The 13,688-nt window shown below is 43.6% G+C and overlaps 1 protein-coding gene across 1 annotated transcript; it reads left to right on the plus strand.

The window, feature by feature from the left end:
• The first annotated feature begins 1,875 nt into the window (after positions 1-1,875).
• On the plus strand, positions 1,876-12,559 carry RRM2 (ribonucleotide reductase regulatory subunit M2). The gene is made up of 10 exons (XM_033143095.1): positions 1,876-2,004; positions 2,543-2,620; positions 3,839-3,997; positions 4,144-4,260; positions 7,299-7,432; positions 7,836-7,930; positions 8,028-8,161; positions 8,897-9,001; positions 10,624-10,737; positions 11,783-12,559. The coding sequence occupies exons 1-10, from the start codon at positions 1,891-1,893 to the stop codon at positions 11,933-11,935; spliced, it is 1,203 nt and encodes a 400-aa protein (XP_032998986.1). The 5' UTR covers positions 1,876-1,890; the 3' UTR covers positions 11,936-12,559.
• Positions 12,560-13,688: the final 1,129 nt, after the last annotated feature.

Here is a 13,688-nt window from a genome sequence, read left to right on the forward strand (position 1 = left end):
GCAGCTAGACTGCTGACTGGGAGCGGCTGCCGAGACCACATAACACCGGTCTTGAAAGACCTACATTGGCTCCCAGTACGTTTCTGAGCACAATTCAAAGTGTTGGTGCTGACCTTTAAAGCCCTTAACGGCCTCCTCAGTCCAGTATACCTGAAGGAGCGCCTCCACCCCATTCTGCCTGGACCAGTGCCAAGGGACTTCTGGTGGTTCTCTTGCTGCGAGAAGCCAAGTTACAGGCAACTAGGCAGAGGGCCTTATTGGTAGTGGCACCCACCCTGTAGAACGCCCTTCCACCAGCTGTCAAAGAGAAAAACAACTACCAGACTTTTAGAAGACATCTGAAGGCAGCCCTGTTTAGGGAAGCTTTTAATGTTTAATAGATTATTGCATTTTCATATTCTGTTGGAAGCCGCCCAGGGTGGCTGGGGAAAGCCAGCTAGATGGGCGGGGTATATATAATGATGATAATAATAATAATAAACTATTATTATTGTTATTATTATTATTATTATTATTATTATTATTATTATTATTATTATTATTATTATTCCCAACCCCCTCAAGCATTTGCCCCCGAGGCAGCCACCTCCTTCTACCTCATGGGATTGCCAATCCCATAAAGCAAACATTTCCTGGAGAAAAGGTCCTTTAATCCTGCCAAGCATGTGAGCAACAATTACCGATTTCTCACTTGCCAGAAACGGATCGTTTTGGAGAGGCTCCAAAACGCCACCATTTCAAGGTTGAGGTTTCATGGAGGTTTTGAACTGAGTGACAGACAGCCCAGCTCCAAACCAGAAAAGTGGAAAGCAGATGCCATATCCTACTAGAAAGAAGCACTGGGTTACACAGGGTTTTGTGCTATATTTTCGCTGACTGCAGTGTGCTATGTGCCAATGGCAGACGCCCATGATTCTCAGAGGCTAACTGTGGACAAATGGTGAATACATTGACACAGAAAGCAGAATGAATTGCAGTGACTGAATATCCAAATTCCAAAAAAAAGCCTCATTAGGATATGGATAAACCTTTAGCTAAGCTGTTTGCCTCTGATGCTAACTGAATGCATGACCTAGAACAGGGAGAATGGCTGAGGGCGATATTTTTTATGGCGTCCGCGACTGGACCTAACGGCCAGGGGTCCCTTTACCTTTACTTTTAATAACACTGAGCCACAGAACAGTAAGTATTTGAGAGGCTGCAGCTGGCCATTTGAAATAATAATAATAATAACAACCAATAATAATAAAGATTAATTATTAATTAATATATCATAATAGTAGTAGTAGTAGTAGTAGTAGTAGTAGTAACAATAATAATTTACTGTGCTTCCAATATTAGGATATCATCTACCAACGGAGAAGAAAGAAGAGGAACAAAAAAAAAAACCGAAAAAGAAAAGAGCCACGTGATCAGTTTTCTCTATCCAATTGGAAACGTCGCAGGTTGACAGGCAGTTCCGGCAGGGTCAGACGAGTAACATTTTAAAGGGTGCGGCCCTTTCAGCCAATGGGAACAAAGAGGAGCAAAGGAGAATGGGAGGAAAGTGGGGGCGGGGGGGAAGGAACGGCATCGCTACTGGTTCCCGCGTTCGGCAGCTCTTTGTTGCCGGAACGCTCAGCCAATGGGAGGGCAGAGTGGGCTGAACGTCGCCGCAGCTTCCCGCGGTTTCTTGGCCACAGTTTAATTCGATGGCAGGCGCCGGCGGGGGGGGGGGAAGTGTTCCGTCCTGTGATTGGGCGGCCGGGCGTTCTGGCGCCAAGTTCGAAGCGCATATAAAGTAGCAACCGGGCCGGGGCCTCCATCCCACTGCCATCCGCGCCCAGCGTCGTGAGCAGTTCTCGCCGCCGTCTTATCTCTTCGCCTCGCTTTTCTCTCTCGCCGCCGGCCATGATCTCCTCTTCACCCCGCAGTCCGCTCTCGACTCGCAACGAGCAGCAGCAGCGCCTCAATTCGCGACTGCCGCCGCTGAAGGATTTGGCGCTGAAGGACAAGGAGAACACGGTGGGTTGAGGAGGGGGGGAACCGGGAGCCCGTCGGCGGGGCAGGGGAAGGGAGCAGCTGGGGAGGAAGGGCTTACTTTCCTTCCCGCGCAGTCCAAGCACCTTCACTTAACTTGATTAATGCGCCCAGGACAACCAAAGCCTTTTTTTTTTCGGTGGGGGGAGGGTGAACCGATCCCCCTCGTTATCTTTATGCCCCTTAATTAGTCCTCGGAGCTGCCTCGCAGCATAAAAGTCCATGGCGAGTCGTCAAAACGCAAGGTCCTTCCCCCCCCCAATAGAATCAGAATTGTAGAGTTGGAAGGGATCCCCCCCCCGGGTCACCTAGCCCAACCCCCTGCAATGCAGGAATCTCAACTAGATCACCCCTGACAGATGGCAGAAGTCTTGGAGGTCTTCTTCATCCTGGCGCTTCCTTTGCTTGCTTCATTAAAAAAGAAAAGAAAAAGAAAAGCGACCTCCCTCTGCTCTGCCTCCCCACCCCAAAAAGTGCGCGGTTTTAATCGGTCTTTTGTGTCCCTCTTCTTGGGGTCCTGCAGCCTCCGTCGCTCAACGCTACCCGGGTCCTGGCGTCCAAAACGGCGCGGAAGATATTTCAAGAGCCCGGTGGTGAGGCGGTGAGTCCCATCTTGGGAGGAGGAGGAGGAGGAGGAGGAAAGCTGAATGGTGGGGGAGGGGAGCCTTTACTGGGGGGAGGTGTTAAAATCAGGGGGGCGCTTGATCTCGGGGGTAGTTTTGTGGCGAGGAGGCTTCTGTTCCCGCCGTCATGAGAGTTGAAGGGGGCGCTGCTTAGCCTCCCCTGCTGAGCATTTGGCGCCAAATGCTCCAATTATACAAAGGAGCAGGAAGCCCCGACTGCCCCCAGGAAAGGGTGGGGCAGGGTTATGGGGCGGGGGTTGAAGCATTAGTAGCCTCTGGGTTGCTATAACCGACATCTGGTAGGGGAAGTCCTCTATCCAGGTTTCAGCCTTTAGTTTTAAGGCTTAGATTCTCTGACTTTCTACTTTCTTGTCATTATTAATTAGGTTTATCTGCTTACCTTCTGTGACTGCTTATAAGTGGTTCATAAACGTAAAACGAATGCCAAATTAAAACACACAGCAAAGGAAGCAATTCTGTCAGAAGCACTTCTGTATAAAACATTTGCTAAAGCACGGCCGTTGTAAACAATAATTAAAAAGGGAATTTTAAAAGTTCGATCAAGAAGATCAAGTTCAGGGAAATGCATGGCTGAATGAGCCTGTCTTTAAGCAGGACAGAATGGCAGTGTGGCTGGGTATGTCCTTTAGGTTCTCAAGTCTCCAAGAGATCTGAGCTCACAATTACTATTACCGTATATATTGGCTGTCCAATTAAATCGAGCCTGTTCTACCTCCATACCATCTGCTTTGCCATTCCTTTTGCTTATATTTTTTTGTCAAAATTCTACCTGGGTTTAAATCAAACATCACTCCTTGGTAATAATCCAGCCCATATTTAATTGTGTTATACATTTTGCCTCATAACTATAAAGTTCCTGATGTAATTCAAGTTCCACTCCATAGCTCCCTTGTCGTTGTTTTAATGTGAAATTTGCTGTTGGCAGCAATCAGATGATTGGCAGTGAGAGCAAGCCCATAGGGACCAACCACACTATGGTGATCCTGCTGGGGAACTCTAGTGCTCCTGGTTCTTGGGCTTGGTGGTTACAGTGCACCCCAAAACAGCTTGTTGCAAACACAAAGTGGAGGTAGAATTTCCTTGTTACTCCTTTTTCATTTCCGGAAAGGAGAGATTCGGTGCTTGCGTTCGTGTATTCTAGGAATGGGGTGATATATTACAATTTGTGACTTTAGGATGCACCTAAAGGAGTGACACAGCTGCCTTCAAACGGTGTACAAGATGAACCTCTGCTTCGAGAGAATCCCAACCGGTTCGTCATCTTTCCCATTCAGTACCATGACATTTGGCAAATGTACAAGAAAGCGGAAGCATCCTTTTGGACGGCTGAAGAGGTGAGAGGCTTGTGTTCCCCCCCTTCCTTCTAGGTTTGAGTGGATGCAGGCATGATAGCAGACAGAGGTGCACTGTAGTCATATAGGCACATTTCAGATTCTCCCTTAACATTACTGCATTTTCATTGGCTGCTTTGTATATTTAGGTGGACCTCTCCAAAGATCTCCGGCACTGGGAATCCTTGAAGCCTGAAGAGAAATATTTCATTTCACACATCTTGGCGTTCTTTGCTGCAAGTGATGGCATTGTCAATGAAAATTTGGTAAGTATTTGGGTCCCATGGTAACTTAAAAGTACCATCTTCATGTTTCCTCCTATCCAGGCTACATATATTCTACCCATATTAATCCATAACATCCAGATTGGAGAGAAACGAGCATGTCGTTCCGCCTGGTTTAAATAATAGTTTAGAATAGCAATTAGCATTGCATCACCAATTAACAAAGTGTCTTAACTTTTAAGGCCTAATAATTTTATTTAGATTGCAAGCCCATCTTAAATTACCTCTAAATGTGATCAATTGGAGTCAATCTGCAAGTCATAGCCATGTGTGCACCCCTTTTGACAACTGCACATTAAGGAAGTGATGTGGAACAACACCCATGGGTTCAAGTTTACTTTCTCCTGCACCAGCTTTATTTGCTGCTGTTTCTGTGCCTTCAGAGATGAACATCATCATTAGTAGTAGTAGTAGTACCCTACTCATCTGACTGGACTGCCCTATCCTCTTGCCAATTTCATCTGAATGTTGTATAGCTTATCTGGACTTAGAAATGTTATGGAACTTCAGCTGTAGCTAAGAGATCCAGGATAACTTTAGTGGATGAATGAAATTTCCCCATAAATATTCAAACTGTCAGGAGGTAGCTGCCCACAGAACACCTGCTTAAGACAGAGTTCTGCTTTGTTTAGAAATATGGGCAGAATTGGGGTACCTTTGGCAGCTATGACTCACTTTTGCATCTTTTGGAATTGGCCCAAATGCATGCGGAATCTTTGTGGTAGAGAGCTTAAGCTGACCATTGGATGTCTGCAACATCAAATGATGGCTTGCATATGTGAATGAGCCTTCATGGATATAGCACTAGTTAAATCCCTCTGGTGCAGTGCTTTTCGATGGAGTTGGCTGATATATTAAGTTGTCAGACATCAAGCACAGAAAAGCAAAGTGATTACATTGTGAATAAAGCTCAGAATGGCATATATATATACACACACACACACACACACACACACACACATTCATTTCTGGAATCAAACCTGGTTAAAACTCTCATGTAGTTAGTGTGTACAGAAATGTGGAAAAGAAGTTGTTTGGTACGTTAAGCAACAAAACTGGTGAGAATATCTTTCTGTTGGATGAGTTTAATCAATAGTTTAAAGCAGTGTTTTTCAACCTTTTTTGGGCAAAGGCACACTTGTTTCATGAAAAAAATCACGAGGCACACCACCATTAGAAAATGTTAAAAAATTTAACTCTGTGCCTATATTGACTAGATATAAAGTAATTTTTCAATTTTTCCCACGGCACACCAGGCAACATCTCACGGCACACTAGTGTGCCGCGGAACAGTGGTTGAAAAACACTGGTTTAAAGATGTGAAAGCTTTTTGAGCTTTTCAGAAGTCTTCATTTGGCAAATGGAATATTCATGAGTAGCCCATGTTTTTCATATTCCATGTTTCAGAACTTGAGATGGCATGGCTATTGGGGTGGATCTACACACAGGAAAAACCCAGTATAAATAAGTCAGAAATAGAGATGTAAAATTTACGGAAATTTTGAAGCTCGGAAAAAACCCGTTTTTTTCTGGTGTTTTTAGGAAAAAACTAAAATTTTTGGGAAAATTAAAAAAATGCTACATTAGCACTTTTTTCTTTTCCAGTTTGAAAGTCATTCTGTTACTTTAGAAACAAAATATAACTGGACAATTTTAATGGGCATAAAATTATCACAACTAGCATATTAAAAATATAGTGTATCCAAACAATTATTACAAACAATTTACTTTAAAAATAATATTTATTTGTATTTGTAACAAATGGAGCAACAATCTCCTGAACTGTTTACTAGTTTATGTGGAACAAAAAAAACTTCACAAAACTTCCTCTCCACAGTATTTAAAAAAAACATTCTCATAAAAAGAACTGAAGAAGGAAGTGGGACTAAGTTTCAATGAATGAGCATGAAATTCAATCAGAATCATTTTCTGAGCTGTAATTAAGTATATACTTTCAGGTCCTTTTTGTTGCTCTCTATTTTCTTCCAGTGCTTTGAGGCCTAGTGAAGAGAAACAGAACCAATGCATACCACACACATGCAAAAACAAAACTGATACCTTTTTCTTTTCTGGTGACAACAGCACCTCCTAAAGAAAGAAATGTATCTTGTTCTTGCACTGGAGAGTTCAGTTTGTAACCTAGGACTTGCTTGTCCTCACAGAAATTAGAATAATCTGATACCATACACATTTTTTAGAAATAATTTATAAAATATTTGAACCCCTTATCTTAAAATATTTTATTCATTTTAAAATAAAACATCCTATTAATCTATTTTTTATTTTTTCAGTTTTTTGGAAAAAAACAAAAAAGGCTTCAGGAAATAAACGGGGGGGGGGGGGGAGAAACAGTTCCCCCCCGAATTTTTCCATTTTTTTCTGGGCCTTCACATCTCTAGTCAGAAATTAGATCATTATAACAAAAGGGAAAAAAACCCTATGGAAAACTGTAGAAAAATTCTTTGCTCTCTGATGCCATCTGGTGTTGCACATTTATAACTCATTCAAATCATTGCTTCTTTTACTAATGTAGCTGAGTCCCAGGTTTTCTCTTGCCCAAAGGGAAAGAGTTATGAAAAAAGTATTGAAAACCCAAGTCAAACAATGTTTTTGTGTCCTCCTCACACTATTTTTCAACAAGGGTACAGCAATTGCCTTTCAGTAGGTCAGAATTTGGGTGCTTTAAGTTTTTGCTGTTTTGAAAGCTTGGATGAAAAAAATAGTTTCCTGCTACTCCTAATACCTCAGCTAGATCTTGAAAAATCTTAAGGCTAGTTAATACCCTAAATTTCCATTAAAAAAAGTTAAATTACCTTATATCCTATCTGGGCTCCCCCTCCTCTCTTGCTGTAATATTCCACTTGCAGAGATGTTTTTGAATCATGCTATCTCATTACTTGACCAATATGCTGCTGCATAATCTGGCAGCTGTCAGACATATCTTGCCATCAGCTTTTGCTGGTTTTTAAACTTTTCCAAAAGAAGTACCTATAACTTAAATAGTATGTTGTGTCCTCTAGGTGGAGCGATTCAGCCAAGAAGTGCAGGTCACAGAAGCTCGCTGTTTCTATGGCTTCCAGATTGCCATGGAAAACATCCATTCAGAAATGTATAGTTTACTTATTGATACTTACATCAAAGACCCCAAGGAGAGGTTAGTGCTATTTTGAGACAAATCTTTTCTTATTCTATAGTGATTTTTTTAAAGTATATGCATAAATATTAAAATGCTTCAAAGCCTAGGCCATTTTTTTAAAGTTCATGCTTTTTTAATTTAGTAGCATTGTAGGAGGATAATTCTCTTATAAAACGTGCAAAAAAAGTCCTACCTATTCAACATTCTTGTATTTTTCACTGCAATAGAGACTGTAAAACAGCATGAGCTTTGGCTGTATAATTTGTATTGATTTCTTTTAGTTAGGCTGCTTTCTCTTAATTCATGGGTTCTAATCCTTGCTAATTTCTGGTCTCTTCATTTATCAGCCTTTGGGAGGATGGGATACAAATCTCTCCTTACAACAGATTGTACATTTAGCTGCGTTATTGTATCGTTTTAGGGAATTTCTGTTCAATGCAGTTGAAACCTTGCCTTGTGTTAAAAAGAAAGCCGATTGGGCCATGCGCTGGATTGGGGACAAACAGGCAGCATACGGTGAGTGTTTCACTCGGTTCCCCTTTCTGGCACATCTGTCCTTTTCCAGCATTTGACAAGTCTCACTACCCAAATCAACTGGCTTTTCTCCCAACAGGAGAACGTGTTGTAGCCTTTGCCGCAGTGGAAGGCATATTCTTCTCTGGCTCTTTTGCATCTATATTTTGGCTGAAGAAACGAGGGTTGATGCCTGGGCTCACTTTCTCTAATGAACTGATCAGCAGAGACGAGGTAAGGCTTCGCATTTCCCATTTAGCTAATCAAAACTATTTTGTTCCTGCTCTCTCAGATGCTTAAAAGGTATAACACAAAAGGAAAAGGGATTGGGAGGGAGGAGGAAAAAGAAAGCAAATGTGGCAACTAGTTCTTAGTTTAAGAATTCTTAAATGTTTTCTGTACGGCAGGCAGAGAAGGGATGAAAGCTCCCTGTAGCTGCTTCCTTCTTTGGCTGATGGACAGAACCGGGGAAGGGGGGGTCCTCCCCCTTGCTATGGTGCTCTTCCTGGGAGTCTTTTAACTCCCCATTGGCCCTTGGACCCCTGGTATGGCAAAAATTGGCATGTTAACCCTTCAGCTCTGTAGCCCCAGGGCAAATTATAGGGACCGGTTTGCCTGCTCTTTCTGGCAGCCCCCTCCCCAGGAAATTCATTTAAATGTTTCACAGTATCCAATTATTATCAATGAATTGAGCACATAATTTCCACCTAAAGGTTAATTCTGCTAGATGGAGGAATGTTTGAGAGGAAAGCTCACTGAGAATGAAAATGAATTTAATTTTCATTGCTGGTAGCCATGGAAAACTGAAGACTGCCCAAAGTATTGTTCATATGGAACCTATGCAGAAATCTTACTACTTGTTACAGCCACTCTACTGTTTCAGGCTTTTCAGGTTTGTTGATGATACAGAGGAAAACTGCATCCCCCCCAGCAGTTTTCTGAAATATCCCAATTATTTTTTCCCCCCAGGGCTTACACTGCGATTTTGCTTGCCTAATGTTCAAGCACTTGGTACACAAACCATCTGAGGAAAGAGTGAAAGAGATCATCACTAATGCTGTCAGGATAGAACAGGTAATTGGCAAGTCTTTCTGGTGGTGGCAAAAAGTGCTTGCAGAAAAAGGGCACGGAAAGCTTAAAAGTTAGCAGGGCGTTAAATTGTCTAGATCAGGGGTCTGCAACCTTTAAGACCAAAAGAGCCACTTGGACCCGTTTCCAAAGGGAAAAAAAATCTGGGAGCCGCAAAACCATGGCGACATTTAAAACAAATATAACACTGCATTTTATTTTTAAAAATCCGATTTAAATTTTAAAAAATCCGATTTTAAAAAAAAAAATCATTTTTATTTTTTTTAAAAAATTCATTTTTATCCACCCTGGGGACCACTACCAGGTCACAGCCTGATCCAAGGTGGGTTGCAACAGCATACAAATATTTGATTTGTTGTTGTTTTTTTTTAAAAAAAATGAGTCCTCAACTGCACACTTGTGTTAAATGTTTGTCCCATGTCTTATTGAAGACTGCTGGCTTTTACAATAATCTTAGTGTCTTTTACCCTTAATATTCCATGTTTGTGCTGACTTGCATACAGGTGGCTGTAGTAGTTCGTAGTGTTCAAACCTTTTTAGGGGAGTTCCCTGCCGCCTTAATGACAATGGCACATGAACACAGATTTATTTAATGATTTTGCACATGAACACAGAACTCTTCCACGCCAACAGGTGCTTTGTCAAGGCTCCCCTAACACACACTCAGGACAGAGGAAAAACTGCAAAACGTCCCGGCCTTGCTCCGGGGTGGAGAGAGACGTGCGCCTGCAAGAGCGCGGTCTGAGGCTGCGAGCGGAACCAGGAGCGAAGGAGGCAGCGGCAGGGAAACAGGCGCCGCTTCCTCAACCATTTTTAAAAAGAGGGCTTCCCCCCTCGCCCGCCACCCTCCGCCCCTGGCCCAGCCCACAGCTGCCTACCTCGTCGTCGCCTCGACGCAGCAGCCAGCAGCCTTCTGAGAGGAACCGCGGCCAGCCCTCCCCCGCGGTCCCACGACCCAGCCGAGGAGTCCTGGCCTCCAGTGCCCGTGCGGGGACGCGTCTGAAGGCCCCCTTCCTGCCCCCATCCCGTCCCGCCTCCCAGCTGTCTGGATGCCGCGGGGTCCCACATACCCACCGACCCCGGAGCTCCCCTGTCCGCCCCAAGGCCGCCTCCCACGCTAGGAAGACTCCCGGAGCTGGGCAGGGTTGGTCCCGCCAGGCAGGCTCGGGGGGCGGCCTCTCCCATGGGTGCCTGCTTCGGAGGCGGAGGCGGGGTCTTCAAAGTTCCCCCTCCCGCTCGCCCAGCTCCATCTCTTCCCGAAGGAGTGTGCGCGCCTCAGGCGCGCTCCCTGCCAGAGCCCTCGGCTGAGCTGCACCACCTCTACTGCGTCCCCACCGCCTCCGAGCCCCGCTGCCCCGCTGTTCAAGGCCAGGTGATCCTGGGTACACCCCTGAGCAGCGCCCTCAGCCTCCGGAGGGCGGGCCGCCGGCCAGCTGGAGGGCGGTCGCTGCCAGCTGGAGAAGTGGGCGGGCGTATCCGCCCCGGAGGTCCGGAGCCGCAGCAGCCGTGTAAAAGAGCCGCATGCGGCTCCGGAGCCGCAGGTTGCTGACCCCCGGTCTAGATGGTGTAGGATTTGCATACTTACATACTTGTTCACTTAAATGCAGGAATTCTTGACGGAAGCACTGCCTGTAAAGCTAATTGGCATGAATTGCACTTTAATGAAGCAGTATATTGAATTCGTTGCAGACAGACTGATACTGGAACTAGGTTTTAACAAGGTAAGTTCTGTGTTGTTTGCCTCTCATGGAATGCACATTAAGCAACTGCTCTCTGGCTCGTTAGTGGAAGTTTGTGATTAAGAAACAGACTAGTTCAGGGGTGCAGTTTATTTATTTCAATTTATATTCTGCCAAAATGCACTCAAGGTGAACATGCATTATAATGCTTTTTTGTACATAAGTCATTTTGATTAACATTTTCAGGGGATGTTCCCTTTTATGTATAACTGAACCTTCCTTCCATGACTTGAGGATTTCATGTTCTTAATGCTAAATCTGCTGGGTTTTTGTTTTTTTGTGCAATAACTCATTGTTATGCTTGCATAGTCTTGCTTAATGGTCTATTTATTCTTTTTAAATTTGCACTTGTTGAGTAAATAAATAAAGAAAAACACACTTAGTCCAGAACTTATTGCAGTGATTCCAGAAATCTTCAGGTCCTAGGTTATCCACAAGACATTAGCCAGTTAAGTAATGATGGACGATGGTCTTGCCTTGCTCTGCTCTGCAGAGTAATTAACAGGCAGGTTATACATGAACATGTACCATTAAGGGTAAGATACAGACAAATAAAAAATGGATACTTTCGTCAGGGAAAGCGGGAGAGAGAGCAGGTGGGTTTTAAGAAATCGCTTTAATTTTATAGAACTGGAATTCAGGTGGGAGACTTACAGAATACAAGCTTTGGGATTTAAAGATAGTACAGAATGAACAGAAACCAGGATGCTATGGACCAGGAGATAAGAGGTGTAAAAGTACTGTATCTACTCAAGTCAAATGCACCATCGAACCAATGCACACCTCAATTTTCAGAACCTTGAAACAACAAAAGTATTTGCTGGCAAATGTGCCATTGAGTCTAATGCACACCTCAATTTTCGCAACGTAATTTGGCCAAAAAAAGGTGAGCATTAGATTCAAGTAAATACGGTAACTTGTTTGGGACTAGATGTTAACAAGGTTATTTGTATGATGTTCAGCATTGCCTGTCAGATTGTATCCTAAATAATAAGACCCATAAGCTGTCGATTTTATTTGTCTTCAGATATTCCAAGCTGAGAATCCATTTGACTTCATGGAGAATATCTCACTGGAGGGTAAAACTAACTTCTTTGAAAAGCGTGTGGGAGAATATCAGAGGATGGGGGTGATGTCGAACCCTACAGACAACTCTTTCACTCTGGATGCAGACTTCTAAATTGAACCCAAGACTGTTTTGGGGTTTGCTTGAAATAGCTAGCAGTCTGTCCAGTTGTCCTCAAAGTTCTTGCTCTTATAATGTGTGGTGGTACTTTAGAAAAGTTTGGGAATTTTGTTTGTTTCCGGTGATGATAAATGTATTTGTACAATACATGGGTCGTTTGATAATCAGAAATGTCAGTGCTTGCTGGTCTGTTCCGTTATCTGGTCATAGGTCACCAGTAGTTCCTCCACAGAAAAGCAAGTTATATGGGGTGCTGTATAGAAAATGGCAGTTTCATGGCCTCTTCTATGGGCTGTAGACAAGCTGCAGAAGCTACATAACCACATTGCCTCTTAGCAGGTTTTAAGCCTTTACTATTTTAATAATTTGTACATAAACCTGGCACTTTAATAAAGGCCTGGCCTACAAAATCCTTGAAAAGGCTGCGGTAACCTGGGAGTTTAGAATGAACTCTTTTTAGACTGCTTTTTATCTTCATTTCTCTGATTTACTTGCATGTAAATTAAATACCCAGAGTGCTGAAATGAAAATCTCTCGGAAGTGTATGGCTTCTGATAAAAGTAGACTTTGTATAGAAGTAAAAACTTGAATAAAGCTCCAGTTTTCAAACTGCTGGATGAGTTGAGTTGCCTTCTGAATGTGCACACTTCTCTCTCCCTCTCCCTCTCCCTCTCCCTCTCCCTCTCCCTCTCCCTCTCCCCCCCCCCCCCCCAGCTTTCCTTGTTGGCCTTTTAAAACCTCCTTGGCTGAGAAGCAATTGCTTGTAGCCCTGTTCTGAATGACCAGTGTTTTGGGATATAACTAAAGGCCTACACTTCCTTCCCATGGGGGGGGGGGAGATGGTGATGGCGATGTATTTCCAGCAATAACCTCGATGTGTGTGAATGGCTGAATATGAACAAAGGTGGGGGTGGGGGAGAGTGGGCAGATAAGTAAATTGAGTTTGCTTTATGGAAGGGGGAAAGCTTTGTTATACAGACTGCTTCACAGCATAAAGCCGTCGAAGTGGTGTACAAATTAAAAGCAATGAAACACTCTTAAAAAACCTTAAAATGAATCCAGCGAAATAAAAACAAACCATCTGTATGCACTAAGAACGGAACAATATCTTCATATAAAGCTGATATTCCATAAATGTCTGGGTTACGTCTCAGGGAAAGCCTTACAAAACAAAACAAGACTTCAGTAGGTGTTTCAGATATTGTGGGAGGAGTAAAACATTGGGCACAAAATGAAGATTGCAAATAAACTCCCATGCGCTCTGCATGTATGTAGGGTCCCTGCACTAGTCTGATGGAGAGTGGCTATGGGGAGGAGGAGCTTGCCATCTTGCCTGTACTGTCACCAGGTGAGTGGGTCCTATGTGCATCAATCACTCCTGCTGTTCACAGTGACGGCAGAAATGTTTAGCTGTAAGCCAGCCAGTTTTTCTACGTGCTAATGTTAAACCTTAACTCCTCTGAAAAGTATCACAAGGTGGGAGAGATGTCAAAACCTACAGACAGGTCTCTGTCAGCCCGTTGGCAAACATCTCTGCAACTTGGAGACGAGAGCTTCTTAACGCATTTCCCTCAAACCGTAAGCATTTAAATACTGTGAATAAAAAGTGCTCTTTATTATAAACTGCTGACTTAATGGAACTCTTGCCGCAAGTAGCAGCCAATGGAATACCAAAGGGGGCATTCATGTATTAGATTTCAATGTCTGCCAGCATGGCCAGAGATTATGGGTGCGGCAGCCAACAACA

This window comes from Lacerta agilis, chromosome 3 (assembly GCF_009819535.1).
Source record: "Lacerta agilis isolate rLacAgi1 chromosome 3, rLacAgi1.pri, whole genome shotgun sequence".
NCBI lineage: Eukaryota > Metazoa > Chordata > Lepidosauria > Squamata > Lacertidae > Lacerta > Lacerta agilis.

Excerpts from the sequence above, each read along its gene's own strand:
- RRM2 (XM_033143095.1), top strand. The coding sequence starts at position 1,891 with ATGATCTCCTCTTCACCCCGCAGTCCGCTCTCGACTCGCAACGAGCAG. Across the intron at positions 2,621-3,838 it reads AAGAGCCCGGTGGTGAGGCG|GATGCACCTAAAGGAGTGAC; the intron begins GTGAGTCCCATC and ends TTGTGACTTTAG. Across the intron at positions 9,002-10,623 it reads ATGCTGTCAGGATAGAACAG|GAATTCTTGACGGAAGCACT; the intron begins GTAATTGGCAAG and ends ACTTAAATGCAG.